General features: G+C 49.2%; 1 protein-coding gene across 1 annotated transcript; it reads right to left on the reverse strand.

Moving 5' to 3' along the window:
• Window positions 1-7280: 7280 nt before the first annotated feature.
• LOC135525727 (DDB1- and CUL4-associated factor 15-like) lies at window positions 7281-14937 on the reverse strand. The gene is made up of 7 exons (XM_064953532.1): window positions 14825-14937; window positions 13852-13949; window positions 10219-10357; window positions 8938-9044; window positions 8114-8256; window positions 8043-8081; window positions 7281-7321 (listed from the first exon to the last, which is right to left on the reverse strand). Exons 1-7 carry the CDS (start codon window positions 14915-14917, stop codon window positions 7281-7283), a joined length of 660 nt encoding a protein of 219 aa, XP_064809604.1. The 5' UTR covers window positions 14918-14937.
• Window positions 14938-15088: the final 151 nt, after the last annotated feature.

Below are 15088 nucleotides of genomic sequence, written 5' to 3' on the forward strand. Positions count from 1 at the left end.
TAGTATAACTTTTTATAACTTTTCATTACATTTCGTTATAGTACAACGGTTTGATTTGTCTAATCTTAGCAATTTCTTCTTAGCCAGCTACATAGCCGTCTTTGTATCAACGACAATTGCATAATTATCGTATTTCGTCGTCCTAACGTATCTGCCCAGCAGCTAGCTAAGCAGCTAAGCAGCTAGCTAACATCCACTGTCCACTAGCACTGTAGAAACTATTACACTCAACTGAACGACTCGATTAGCGTAGTGTCAGCTAGCTACATAGTTGTCTTCGTATCCAAGATAATTGTGCAGTTTAGAGTGTGTAGACTTAGAGTGATTATCTTAATTTACCGAGGTTAGCTAGCCAGCTATTTGTCGTCCTTAACGTAGGAAATGCTGCTAGCTAGCTAGCCAACAGCTAGCCAACCTCTACCGAATTGAACTCCAACTACCCGGTCAACATTCCGCGTCGTTCCACAGGTAGTATCACATTTTAATTTCACTTCATTACAGTACAACGGTTTGATTTGTTTGATCGTAGCTAGCCAGCTACATAGCCGTCTTTGTATCTAAGACAATTGTGTAGTCTAGAGCGATTTTCTAGGTTAGCTGGCCAGCTATTGTCGTTCTTCTAACGTAGCTAGCCAGCTAGCCCCCGAATAGCAGCACTGTAGTAACTATTACAGTACAACGGTTTGTTTTGTTTGATCGTAGCTAGCTAGCTACATAGCCGTCTTTGTATCTAAGACAATTGTGTAGCCTAGAGCGATTTTCTAGGTTAGCCAGCCAGCTATTGTCGTTCTTTTAAGTAACGGAACGCAATCAACCTTGCTAGCTAGCCAGCTAGCCCCGAATAGCAGCACTGTAGAAACTATTACACTCGACGGAACGACTTGATTAGTGTAGTGTCAACATCGCAGCCACTACCAGCTAGCCTACTCCAGCAGTACTGTTTCATTTCAATCATTTTAGTCAATAAGATTCTTGCTACGTAAGCTTAACTTTCTGAACATTCGAGACGTGTAGTCCACTTGTCATTCCAATCTCCTTTGCATTAGCGTAGCCTCTTCTGTACCCTGTTAACTATGTGTCCATCTATCCCTGTTCTCTCCTCTCTGCACAGACCATACAAACGCTCCACACCGCGTGGCCGCGGCCACCCTAATCTGGTGGTCCCAGCGCGCACGACCCACGTGGAGTTCCTGGTCTCCGGTAGCCTCTGGAACTGCCGATCTGCGGCCAACAAGGCAGAGTTCATCTCAGCCTATGCCTCCCTCCAGTCCCTCGACTTCTTGGCACTGACGGAAACATGGATCACCACAGATAACACTGTTACTCCTACTGCTCTCTCTTCGTCCGCCCACGTGTTCTCGCACACCCCGAGAGCTTCTGGTCAGCGGGGTGGTGGCACCGGGATCCTCATCTCTCCCAAGTGGTCATTCTCTCTCTCTCCCCTTACCCATCTATCTATCTATCGCCTCCTTTGAATTCCATGCTGTCACAGTTACCAGCCCTTTCAAGCTTAACATTCTTATCATTTATCGCCCTCCAGGTTCCCTCGGAGAGTTCATCAATGAGCTTGATGCCTTGATAAGCTCCTTTCCTGAGGACAGCTCACCTCTCACAGTCCTGGGCGACTTTAACCTCCCCACGTCTACCTTTGACTCATTCCTCTCTGCCTCCTTCTTTCCACTCCTCTCCTCTTTTGACCTCACCCTCTCACCTTCCCCCTACTCACAAGGCAGGCAATACGCTCGACCTCATCTTTACTAGATGCTGTTCTTCCACTAACCTCACTGCAACTCCCCTCCAAGTCTCCGACCACTACCTTGTATCCTTTTCCCTCTCGCTCTCATCCAACACTTCCCACACTGCCCCTACTCGGATGGTATCGCGCCGTCCCAACCTTCGCTCTCTCTCCCCCGCTACTCTTTCCTCTTCCATCCTTTCATCTCTTCCCTCTGCTCATACCTTCTCCAACCTTTCTCCTGACTCTGCCTCCTCAACCCTCCTCTCTTCCCTCTCTGCATCCTTTGACTCTCTATGTCCCCTATCCTCCAGGCCGGCTCGGTCCTCCCCTCCCGCTCCGTGGCTCGATGACTCATTGCGAGCTCACAGAACAGAGCTCCGGGCAGCCGAGCGGAAATGGAGGAAAACTCGCCTCCCTGCGGACCTGGCATCCTTTCACTCCCTCCTCTCTACATTTTCCTCCTCTGTCTCTGCTGCTAAAGCCACTTTCTACCACTCTAAATTCCAAGCATCTGCCTCTAACCCTAGGAAGCTCTTTGCCACCTTCTCCTCCCTTCTGAATCCTCCTCCCCCTCCCCCCCCCCTCCTCCCTCTCTGCAGATGACTTCGTCAACCATTTTGAAAAGAAGGTCGACGACATCCGATCCCTCGTTTGCTAAGTCAAACGACACCGCTGGTTCTGCTCACACTGCCCTACCCTGTGCTCTGACCTCTTTCTCCCCTCTCTCCAGATGAAATCTCGCTTCTTGTGACGGCCGGCCGCCCAACAACCTGCCCGCTCGACCCTATCCCCTCCTCTCTCCTCCAGACCATTTCCGGGGACCTTCTCCCTTACCTCACCTCGCTCATCAACTCATCCCTGACCGCTGGCTACGTCCCTTCCGTCTTCAAGAGAGCGAGAGTTGCACCCCTTCTGAAGAAACCTACACTCGATCCCTCCGATGTCAACAACTACAGACCAGTATCCCTTCTTTCTTTTCTCTCCAAAACTCTTGAACGTGCCGTCCTTGGCCAGCTCTCCCTCTATCTCTCTCAGAATGACCTTCTTGATCCAAATCAGTCAGGTTTCAAGACTAGTCATTCAACTGAGACTGCTCTTCTCTGCATCACGGAGGCGCTCCGCACTGCTAAAGCTAACTCTCTCTCCTCTGCTCTCATCCTTCTAGACCTATCGGCTGCCTTCGATACTGTGAACCATCAGATCCTCCTCTCCACCCTCTCCGAGTTGGGCATCTCCGGCGCGGCCCACGCTTGGATTGCGTCCTACCTGACAGGTCGCTCCTACCAGGTGGCGTGGCGAGAATCTGTCTCCTCGCCACGCGCTCTCACCACTGGTGTCCCCCAGGGCTCTGTTCTAGGCCCTCTCCTATTCTCGCTATACACCAAGTCACTTGGCTCTGTCATAACCTCACATGGTCTCTCCTATCATTGCTATGCAGACGACACACAATTAATCTTCTCCTTTCCCCCTTCTGATGACCAGGTGGCGAATCGCATCTCTGCATGTCTGGCAGACATATCAGTGTGGATGACGGATCACCACCTCAAGCTGAACCTCGGCAAGACGGAGCTGCTCTTCCTCCCGGGGAAGGACTGCCCGTTCCATGATCTCGCCATCACGGTTGACAACTCCATTGTGTCCTCCTCCCAGAGCGCTAAGAACCTTGGCGTGATCCTGGACAACACCCTGTCGTTCTCAACCAACATCATGGCGGTGGCCCGTTCCTGTAGGTTCATGCTCTACAACATCCGCAGAGTACGACCCTGCCTCACACAGGAAGCGGCGCAGGTCCTAATCCAGGCACTTGTCATCTCCCGTCTGGATTACTGCAACTCGCTGTTGGCTGGGCTCCCTGCCTGTGCCATTAAACCCCTACAACTCATCCAGAACGCCGCAGCCCGTCTGGTGTTCAACCTTCCCAAGTTCTCTCACGTCACCCCGCTCCTCCGCTCTCTCCACTGGCTTCCAGTTGAAGCTCGCATCCGCTACAAGACCATGGTGCTTGCCTACGGAGCTGTGAGGGGAACGGCACCGCAGTACCTCCAGGCTCTGATCAGGCCCTACACCCAAGCAAGGGCACTGCGTTCATCCACCTCTGGCCTGCTCGCCTCCCTACCATTGAGGAAGTACAGTTCCCGCTCAGCCCAGTCAAAACTGTTCGCTGCTCTGGCCCCCCAATGGTGGAACAAACTCCCTCACGACGCCAGGACAGCGGAGTCAATCACCACCTTCCGGAGACACCTGAAACCCCACCTCTTCAAGGAATACCTAGGATAGGATAAGTAATCCTTCTCACCCCCCCCCCCCCTTAATGACTTAGATGCACTATTGTAAAGTGGCTGTTCCACTGGATGTCAGAAGGTGAATTCACCAATTTGTAAGTCGCTCTGGATAAGAGCGTCTGCTAAATGACTTAAATGTAAATGTAAATGTAATGTTCCAGACACTCTCCACTACCTAGAGAGAGAGAGAGAGACTGTTCAACATATAGCCATGTTCCAGACACTCTCCACTACCTAGAGAGAGAGAGACTGTTCAACATATAGCCATGTTCCAGACACTCTCCACTACAGAGAGAGAGAGAGAGAGACTGTTCAACATATAGCCATGTTCTAGACACTCTCCACTACCTAGAGAGAGAGACTGTTCAACATATAGCCATGTTCCAGACACTCTCCACTACCTAGAGAGAGAGAGAGACTGTTCAACATATAGCCATGTTCCAGACACTCTCCACTACCGAGAGAGAGAGAGACTGTTCAACATATAGCCATGTTCTAGACACTCTCCACTACCTAGAGAGAGAGAGACTGTTCAACATATAGCCATGTTCTAGACACTCTCCACTACCTAGAGAGAGACTGTTCAACATATAGCCATGTTCCAGACACTCTCCACTACCTAGAGAGAGACTGTTCAACATATAACCATGTTCTAGACACTCTCCACTACCTAGAGAGACTGTTCAACATATAGCCATGTTCCAGACACTCTCCACTACCTAGAGAGAGAGACTGTTCAACATATAGCCATGTTCCAGACACTCTCCACTACCTAGAGAGAGACTGTTCAACATATAACCATGTTCTAGACACTCTCCACTACCTAGACCAGGGGTGTCAAACTCAAATACCCAGTGGGCCAAAATGTAAAACCTGAACAAAGTCACGGGCCAACATTGAACAAATTAACCTTTTAATATGGACCCAAACAAGTTTTGCTTTAACATTGAATATGGAACAAGCATCGCTTATTACCATACAATGTATAATTTAATAGTGGAGACATGCAAAATCGAATTTCAAATGAAAAAACACATCAATGGCATTCATTTATTAAATAAATAAAATTTAAATAAAAATTGTATGCCTCTTTTCTATTTGCAGCCTTCTGATTTAAATACCAAAATAAACTTTTTCCACTGGCTAATAATTTTACAAATAAAATGATAATAAATCAATAAACCATTCAAGCCCATGCCTTGTAGCAAGAAAAAGTGCATAAAGAAAACGTTAATAATTGCACACTGGTCTAATCTGATGTGCCCAAGCCAGATACCTGGCATCTCTTCTTGGATGCTAGTTCATCAATGTCTGGGCTCAAGCTCTGAGCTGAAGAAATCCTCAGTATCGAGCGAAGATGTTCATCAGTCAGACGTCTCCTGTGAGTTGTTTTGGTCATCTTCATCGAGGAGAAAAGTTGCTCGCATAGATAAGTGCTGCCGAACATGGAGAGCATCTGAGCAGCTTGGGTGCGGAGCTGAGGCATTGTGTCAGGGATGAACCGTGGAAACTGTGCGGCGCCCACAGCATCATACTTTGACTTCAGCGTGTCGTTGCACTGGAGTTCAATCAGCTCCATTTGGATGTTGGTTGGTGCATTTTCCACATCAACTGCGAAGGGATTACTAAGCAGTTCAAACTTGCATTTCTGGGCATCGAAGTCGGCAAATCGCCGGCTAAACTCAGCGGCGAGAACACTGAGTTCTTCAGCAAACTGTGCGCATGGGAACACGGCGGTAGAGATCTGCGCTTTTATGGATTGGCAGCAGGGAAAATGGCAAGGGATTCCTTGCAGCATCTGATTCTCCCACAGGCACAGTTTAGTTTTGAAGGCCCTCACTGCAGCGTACATGTCTGTGATGATGCGCCCCCGCCCCTGAAGCTGCAGGTTCAGCGCATCGAGATGGCTCGAGATGTCACAGAGAAAGGCCAGCTCACACAGGAACGTTTGCTCCCGGAGCTCTGCTGTATCCTTCCCTTTGGTTTCCAGGAATTGACATATTTCCTCACGCAGCTCGAAACATCTGTTCAGTACTTTTCCTCTGCTTAGCCATCTCACCTCTGTGTGATACGGCACGTCTGCGTATTCCGAACCACACTCCTCCAGAAAAGATTTAAACTGGCGGTGATTTAGACCTTTGGCTCTTATAAAGTTAACTACCTGTGTTACTGTGGTCATAACATGTTCCATCTTTAGGGCTTTGGCACACAGTGCTTCCTGATGTATGATGCAGTGGTAAACAGTTAGCTCACCTGCACAGTTCTCTTCCCGCATCTTCTCCCGAACCATGCCCACCAGTCCACTCTTTTTACCGCACATCGCTGGCGCACCATCTGTCGTTAATCCAACCAGTTTATCCCACGGCAGCTTTATTTCAGTTACACATTTGGAAACCTCCTCAAAGATTTCCTTTCCTGTGGTTGTGCCATGCATTGATTTGAATCCTAATAGCTCCTCCGTAACGCACAGATTTGAGTCCACTCCACGGATGAAGACTGACAGCTGAGCAGTATCAGATGCGTCGCAGCTCTCATCCAAAGCGATGGAGAACGCAACAAAATCTTTTCCCATCAGCTGGTCATACAGATTGGTGGCAAGATCACATGTGCGATCAGCTACTGTGTTCCTGCTCAGGCTTGAAAATGCTTGTTTTTTCTCTGGGCATACGAGGTCACAAACCTTCATCATGCACTTTTTCATGAACTCTCCCTCATTAAAGGGCCGGGCTGATTTTGCGATCTCTGCTGCCACTATATAACTAGCCTTTACAGCAGCCTCGCTTTGTGATGTGGCTTTTTTAAACATATTCTGTTGTGAAACCAAGCTTCTTTTCATCTCCTCTACTTTCTGGCTCCTTTGAGTCATGTCCAGGTCCTTGTATTTGTCATGGTGTTTTGTTTCATAGTGTCGTCTAATGTTGTACTCCTTACTTACAGCCACGTTGACTCTACAAACAAGACAAACAGGTTTGTCTTTTACATATGTAAACAGATATTCTGCCTCCCACTTGTCCAGAAAGCTCCTGTTTTCTGCCTTTCTTTTCGCCATTTTTGGAAAGGGTTAGCTCGCTGACAGTTGTAGCGTCTATGTTGCTATGACTACTGTCACAGAGGAGAGAGCGTTTCTGGGTCCTGTCCTGATTGGCGCGCGAAAACAGCAGAGCATTATGGGATTCGTAGTATTAGTGGTGAATGCGCTGTATAATACCGGCGGGCCAGCTCTAGTAGTAATTTGGTATTGTCTCGCGGGCCAAATATAATTACAGAGTTTGACACCCATGTTCTAGACACTCTCCACTACCTAGAGAGAGAGAGACTGTTCAACATATAGCCATGTTCCAGACACTCTCCACTACCTAGAGAGAGAGAGACTGTTCAACATATAGCCATGTTCCAGACACTCTCCACTACCTAGAGAGAGAGAGACTGTTCAACATATAGCCATGTTCCAGACATTCTCCACTACCTAGAGAGAGAGAGAGAGAGACTGTTCAACATATAGCCATGTTCCAGACATTCTCCACTACCTAGAGAGAGAGAGAGAGAGACTGTTCAACATATAGCCATGTTCCAGACACTCTCCACTACCTAGAGAGAGAGAGACTGTTCAACATATAGCCATGTTCCAGACACTCTCCACTACCTAGAGAGAGACTGTTCAACATATAGCCATGTTCCAGACACTCTCCACTACCTAGAGAGAGACTGTTCAACATATAGCCATGTTCCAGACACTCTCCACTACCTAGAGAGAGAGACTGTTCAACATATAGCCATGTTCCAGACACTCTCCACTACCTAGAGAGAGACTGTTCAACATATAGCCATGTTCCAGACACTCTCCACTACCTAGAGAGAGACTGTTCAACATATAGCCATGTTCCAGACACTCTCCACTACCTAGAGAGAGAGAGACTGTTCAACATATAGCCATGTTCCAGACACTCTCCACTACCTAGAGAGAGAGACTGTTCAACATATAGCCATGTTCTAGACACTCTCCACTACCTAGAGAGAGAGACTGTTCAACATATAGCCATGTTCCAGACACTCTCCACTACCTAGAGAGACTGTTCAACATATAGTCATGTACCTGTGCGTATGGTAGAGGTGTTTGGAGGGCAGCATTGAGAGCAGGGTCTGAGAGGAGGCATGGAGGCGATGGTGATGTAGATATCTCTGTTGTTCTCATCACTCATCATCAGGTTCATCAACACTGAGCTGGAGCTACGAGTACTGACACAGAGAGAGAGTATGGGGAAGGGTGAGTAGAGTGTAGGGGTGTTGGAGGGAAAAGAGAGATGAGGGAGGGAGAGAGAGAGTATGGGGAAGGGTGAGTAGAGTGTAGGGGTGTTGGAGGGAAAAGAGAGATGAGGGAGGGAGAGAGAGAGTATGGGGAAGGGTGAGTAGAGTGTAGGGGTGGAGGGAAAAGAGAGATGAGGGAGGGAGAGAGAGATGAGGGAGGGAGAGAGAGAGTATGGGGAAGGGTGAGTAGAGTGTAGGGGTGTTGGAGGGAAGAGAGAGATGAGAGAGAGAGTATGGGGAAGGGTGAGTAGAGTGTAGGGGTGTTGGAGGGAAAAGAGAGATGAGGGAGGGAGAGAGAGATGAGGGAGGGAGAGAGAGAGTATGGGGAAGGGTGAGTAGAGTGTAGGGGTGTTGGAGGGAAGAGAGAGATGAGGGAGAGAGAGAGAGTATGGGGAAGGGTGAGTAGAGTGTAGGGGTGTTGGAGGGAAAAGAGAGATGAGGGAGGGAGAGAGAGAGTATGGGGAAGGGTGAGTAGAGTGTAGGGGTGTTGGAGGGAAAAGAGAGATGAGGGAGAGAGAGAGAGAGAGAGAACGTGCAGAAATGTCCAGTCACCGATCTGATCACAGGCATCATCTCTACAAAGACCAAATGTACGCTGGCTTGATGTCTTACTTGAAGCCAAAGATGACGATCTTGGAGTGGTCGTTGGGCCACTCACACACTGTCAGGTAGAGATCACTGTAGATGTCCTCACCTGTAAACAGACGCACATGGTGCACCTGAGGGAGGTGGAGAGAGAGGGGAGGTGGAGAGAGAGAGGAGGGGAGAGAGAGAGAGAGAGAGAGAGAGGAGGTAGAGAGAGGAGGTGGAGAGAGGAGGGGGAGAGAGAGAGGAGGTGGAGAGAGAGAGAGGAGGTGGAGAGAGAGAGAGAGAGGAGGGGGAGAGAGGAGGTGGAGAGAGAGAGAGAGGAGGGGGGAGAGAGAGAGAGAGGAGGGGGAGGGAGGGAGAGAGAGAGAGGAGGGGGAGGGAGGGAGAGAGAGGAGGGGGAGAGAGAGAGAGAGGAGGGGGAGGGAGAGAGAGAGAGGAGGGGGAGGGAGAGAGAGAGGAGGGGGAGGGAGAGAGAGAGAGGAGGGGGAGGGAGAGAGAGAGAGGAGGGGGAGGGAGAGAGAGAGAGGAGGGGGAGGGAGAGAGAGGAGGGGGAGGGAGAGAGAGAGAGGAGGGGAGAGAGAGAGAGAGGAGGGGGAGGGGAGAGGAGGAGGGGGAGGGAGAGAGAGAGAGGAGGTGGGTGGAGAGAGAGAGAGAGAGGAGGTGGAGAGAGAGGAGGTGGGTGGAGAGAGAGAGAGAGAGGAGGTGGAGAGAGAGAGAGATAGAAGAGAGAGAGGAGGTGGAGAGAGAGAGGAGGTGGAGAGAGAGAGAGAGAGAGGGGGGAGAGGAGAGAGAGGAGGGGAGAGAGAGAGAGAGAGGAGGGGAGAGAGAGAGAGAGAGGAGGGGGTGGAGAGAGAGGAGGAGGGGGAGGGAGAGAGAGAGAGGAGGGAGAGAGAGAGGAGGGGGAGGGAGAGGAGGGGGAGGGAGAGAGAGGAGGTGGGTGGAGAGAGAGAGAGAGAGGAGGTGGAGAGAGAGAGGAGAGAGAGGAGAGAGAGGAGAGAGAGGAGAGAGAGGAGAGAGGAGAGAGGAGAGAGAGAGAGAGAGAGGAGAGAGAGAGGAGAGAGATGAAGAGATGATAAGTTTTAAAAAAGGGCACAACGGGACAACAGAACGATGAAAAAGGGATGAAATCATCTCCATCTCCTCACCATTGTAGCTGGTGTAACTGTTGACAGGCCAATCAGCAACACATCATCCACCTCATTACTGCTATAAGGACTGGAGACCACTTCCAGTCAGTCCATGTACTGTAGTAGGTCTGCTCTACAGGCCCACATCCCTTCAGGCCACACGGACGGTCCAACCTACCTGTTTGAGTCTGCTGTGTAGGTTGAACTCCCACCAGTAGAGGTGATAGGTGTAGAAGGAGAAGTCATCGTCCTCTCCACAGTCACTGGTGTAGGACAGCACGTAACGACCACACTTAGTGAACCCCAGGAAGATGTGTCTGGAACACGAGAGAGGGAAGGGTGTGTGAGAGGGAGGGGTGTGAGAGAGAGGGAAGGGTGTGTGAGAGAGAAGGGTGTGTGAGAGAGAGGGAAGGGTGTGTGAGAGAGAGGGAAGGGTGTGTGAGAGAGAGGGAAGGGTGTGTGAGAGAGAGGGAAGGGTGTGTGAGAGAGAGGGAAGGGTGTGTGAGAGAGAGGGAAGGGTGTGTGAGAGAGAGGGAAGGGTGTGTGAGAGAGAGGGAAGGGTGTGTGAGAGAGAGGGAAGGGTGTGTGAGAGAGAGGGAAGGGTGTGTGAGAGGGAAGGGTGTGTGAGAGGGAAGGGTGTGAGAGAGGGAAGGGTGTGAGAGAGGGAAGGGGGTGTGAGAGAGGGAAGGGGGTGTGAGAGAGGGAAGGGGGTGTGAGAGAGGGAAGGGGGTGTGAGAGAGGGAAGGGTGTGAGAGAGGGAAGGGTGTGAGAGAAGGGAGGGGTGTGTGAGAGAGGGAAAGGTGTGTGAGAGAGAGGGAAGGGTGTGTGAGAGAGAGGGAAGGGTGTGTGAGAGAGAGGGAAGGGTGTGTGAGAGAGAGGGAAGGGTGTGTGAGAGAGAGGGAAGGGTGTGTGAGAGGGAAGGGTGTGTGAGAGGGAAGGGTGTGTGAGAGGGAAGGGTGTGAGAGAGGGAAGGGGGTGTGAGAGAGGAAGGGGGTGTGAGAGAGGGAAGGGGGTGTGAGAGAGGGAAGGGGGTGTGAGAGAGGGAAGGGTGTGTGAGAGAGGGAAGGGTGTGAGAGAGAGGGAAGGGTGTGAGAGAGAGGGAAGGGTGTGAGAGAGAGGGAAGGGTGTGAGAGAGAGGGAAGGGTGTGAGAGAGAGGGAAGGGTGTGAGAGAGAGGGAAGGGTGTGAGAGAGAGGGAAGGGTGTGAGAGAGAGGGAAGGGTGTGAGAGAGAGAGGGAAGGGTGTGAGAGAGAGAGGGAAGGGTGTGAGAGAGGGAAGGGTGTGAGAGAGGGAAGGGTGTGAGAGAGGGAAGGGTGTGAGAGAGGGAAGGGTGTGAGAGAGGGAAGGGTGTGAGAGAGGGGGGGTGTGAGGGGGGGGTGTGAGAGGGAGGGGGTGTGAGAGGAGGGGGGGTGTGAGAGGGAGGGGGTGTGAGAGGGAGGGGTGTGAGAGGGAGGGGTGTGAGAGGGGGGTGAGAGAGGGAGGGGTGAGAGTGGGAGGGGGTGAGAGTGGGAGGGGTGTGAGAGGGGGGGGGTGAGAGAGGGGGGGTGTGAGAGAGGGGACACAAAGTGTGTGTGGAGGTGATTTAATAGACGAGTTTAGTTGGCCCAATGCACTCTCCACAGAACGCCCGCTGATGCTGTAACTAGCAAATTGGTTGTCTCTTCTCACTTCGGTCGCAGCATTCTGTTACGTCAAGCCTATGATTCAGCCAGTAATGATCGCAAACTGGCTCTAACCAGAATAGAAAGAGTAGTGGGAAGCCCCGGTGCACAACTGAGCAAGAGGACAAGTACATTAGAGTGTCTAGTTTGAGAAACAGACGCCTCACAAGTCCTCAACTGGCAGCTTCATTAAAAGTACCCGCAAAACACCAGTCTCAAGGTCAACAGTGAAGAGGCGACTCCGGGATGCTGGCCTTCTCGGCAGAGATGTATAAGTGACCCCAAACATTTGAACTGTAGTGTATGTACATACACACACAGTAACAGTCAAAGGTTTGGACTCATTCCAGGATTTTTCTTTATTTTATTGTGGAATTATAGTGAAGACATCAAAACTATGAAATAACACACGCGGAATCATGTAGTAACCCCCCCAAAAAGTGATCCACAAATCAAAATATATTTTATATTTGAGATTCTTCAAAATAGCCACCCTTTGCCTTGATGACAGCTTTGCACACTTGGCATTCTCTCAACCAGCTTCAATTAACAGGTGTGCCTTGTTAAGTTATTTTGTGGAATTTCTTTCCTTCTTAAAGTGTTTGATCCAATCAGTTGTGTTGTGACATACAGAACATAACCCTATTTGGGAAAAGAACAAGTCCACATTATGGCAAGAACAGCTCAAATAAGCAAATACAAACGACAGTCCATCCTTACTTTAAGACATGAAGGTCAGTCAATCTGGAAAATGTCAAGAACTTTTAAGGTGTCTTCATGTGCAGTCGCAAAAACCACCAAGAACTATGATGAAACTGGCTCTATGAGGACCGCCACAGGAAAGGAAGACCCAGAGTTACCTCTGCTGTGGTATGATGAAACTGGCTCTATGAGGACCGCCACAGGAAAGGAAGACCCAGAGTTACCTCTGCTGTGGTATGATGAAACTGGCTCTATGAGGACCGCCACAGGAAAGGAAGACCCAGAGTTACCTCTGCTGTGGTATGATGAAACTGGCTCTCATGAGGACCACCACAGGAAAGGAAGACCCAGAGATACCTCTGCTGTGGTATGATGAAACTGGCTCTCATGAGGACCGCCACAGGAAAGGAAGACCCAGAGTTACCTCTGCTGCAGAGAATAAGTTCTTTACAGATACCAGCCTCAGAAATTGCAGCCCAAATAAATGCTTCACAGAGTTCAAGTAACAGACATCTCAACATCAACTGTTCAGAGGATACTGTGAATCAGGCCTTCATGGTTGAATTGCTGCAAAGAAACCACTACTAAAGGACACCAATAAGAAGATGAGACTTGCTTGGGTCAAGAAACACGAGTAATGGACATTAGACCGGTGGAAATCTGTCCTTTGGTCTGAGTCCAAATTTGAGATTTTTGGTTACAACCGCTGTGTCTTTGTAATACGCAGAGTAGGTGAACGGATGATCTCCCTATGTGTGGTTCCCACTGTGAAACAGTGGTGGTGGTGTGATGGTGCTTTCCTGGTGACACTGTCTGATTTATTTAGAATTCAAGGCACACTTAACTAGCAGGGCTACCACAGCATTCTGCAGAGATATGCCATGCCATCTGGTTTGCACTTAGTGGGACTATCATTTGTCTTTCAAAACAACAATGACCCAAAACACACCTTTAAGATGTGTTAGGGCTATTAGATCAAGAAGGAAAGTGATGGAGTGCTGCATCAGATGACCTGGCCTTCACAATCACCCAATCTCAATCCAATTGAGATGGTTTGGGATGAGTTTGGATGGCAGAGCGAAGGAAAAGCATCCAACAAGTGTTCAGCATATGTGGGAACTCCTTTCGAGACAGTTGCTGGTTGAGAGAATGCCAAGAGTGTGCAAAGCTGTCACCACGCAAAGGGTGGCTACTTTGAAGAATCTCAAATATTTGTTTTTTTAGTTACTATATGATTCCATGTGTTATTTCATAGTTTTGATGTCTTCACTATTATTATACAATGTAGAAAATAGTACAATTAAAAACCATACTTTTGACTGGTACTGTATATACACACACACAGTATTACCTGTGTAAAGTTAGGACACACCTACTCACTCAAGTTTATTGTTGTCATTTTCACTATTTTCTACATTGTAGAAAGACATACTCTTTCAAAACACTCACCCTGCTCTGAGGAACTCCTCGCTGACTATGTTCTTCAGGGGAACACAGACGCGCGGTGGTAGTTTCCTGAACAAGCGCTGAGAATACTGGCCAGACAACTATAGGAGAGAGGACGTGGAACGTTAGTGAAAAGTGGTCAACGTACCCAATAAATAATCTCTATTGAAACAGCTTGTTAGTCCAGGGGGTCGTGTGTATAACCATCTCAGAGTAGTCGAGCGGATTCAGAATCAGTTTTGCCTTTCAGATTATGGGTAAGATTACTTGGACAGGAGGGACCTCAGATCAGCACCTACCCTGAGATGCTTGATACGTACAGCACTCGAATGAGGCTTGGTAGGTGTCCAGGAAACCAGTCTTAACCACTCTACCTACACACCCACCCAGCAGTGTTCTGTCATCCAGGTATCTAGGGTGTACACTGCATGGTTTTGTTCTAATCAACATTAACACCTGACTTAACTCGCTGATCAGCATCACCTTTAACGTTAGCTGAAACAGAAGGCCAGCAGTCCCCAAGACCAGAATTGAAAAACATTGCAACAGAGGAATCATGCATAGTGATCTGAAATAGCCAGCGGCGACTCCAAATGCAAAACTAGTAAATAGGCGTGCTAGCTTGCTGCGTTAGTGAATGCGAAATAAACTGTTAACGTGGGCTAGCTGGCTTACTGCTTGGTTCAAACAAACGTTAGCTAGCTAAGTGTCTTGGGATAGTTGGTTAACTAGCTAGCAACATTCCCTCACACAATATTGCAACCAGCCTGTTAACTTAGTTGTTATGGATTGTAGCTCGGTTTTGGCCAAAGGTGGCTTGTTAACGAGTCAGCCTGCTAGCTAACGTTGGTGCTTAAAAACGCGTAAACGAGCTAGCATCCACCGGGTCTGGCACTATCGAGACATTGACCCTGCGACTTCACATTCTTCGTCAAAGCCATGCTTGTGCCATTCTCTTGTCTAGTTTGTTGCATACCTTTCCACGGTTCAGAAGCTTGACGACATGTTCTTTGTGTTTTCTCTGCGTTTGTTTGTTACCGTCCTTTTCTGATTTCGAGCTGGGCGCCATTTTCCGACCGTAGTGTTCACTAGGCCCCGCCTACCATCCGACCCATGGCCTTCCCATTGGTTCTCGATTATGGTGGGAGCAGTCCGATTGGCATCCATGAACGTAAGTCAAAAACGAAAACAAATCTCCCAGCATGTGATTGGTTATAGGGTGAACAATATGATTGTTTGT

The sequence above is a fragment of the Oncorhynchus masou genome, chromosome 5, assembly GCF_036934945.1.
Source record: "Oncorhynchus masou masou isolate Uvic2021 chromosome 5, UVic_Omas_1.1, whole genome shotgun sequence".
In the NCBI taxonomy this organism is placed as follows: Eukaryota; Metazoa; Chordata; class Actinopteri; order Salmoniformes; family Salmonidae; genus Oncorhynchus; species Oncorhynchus masou.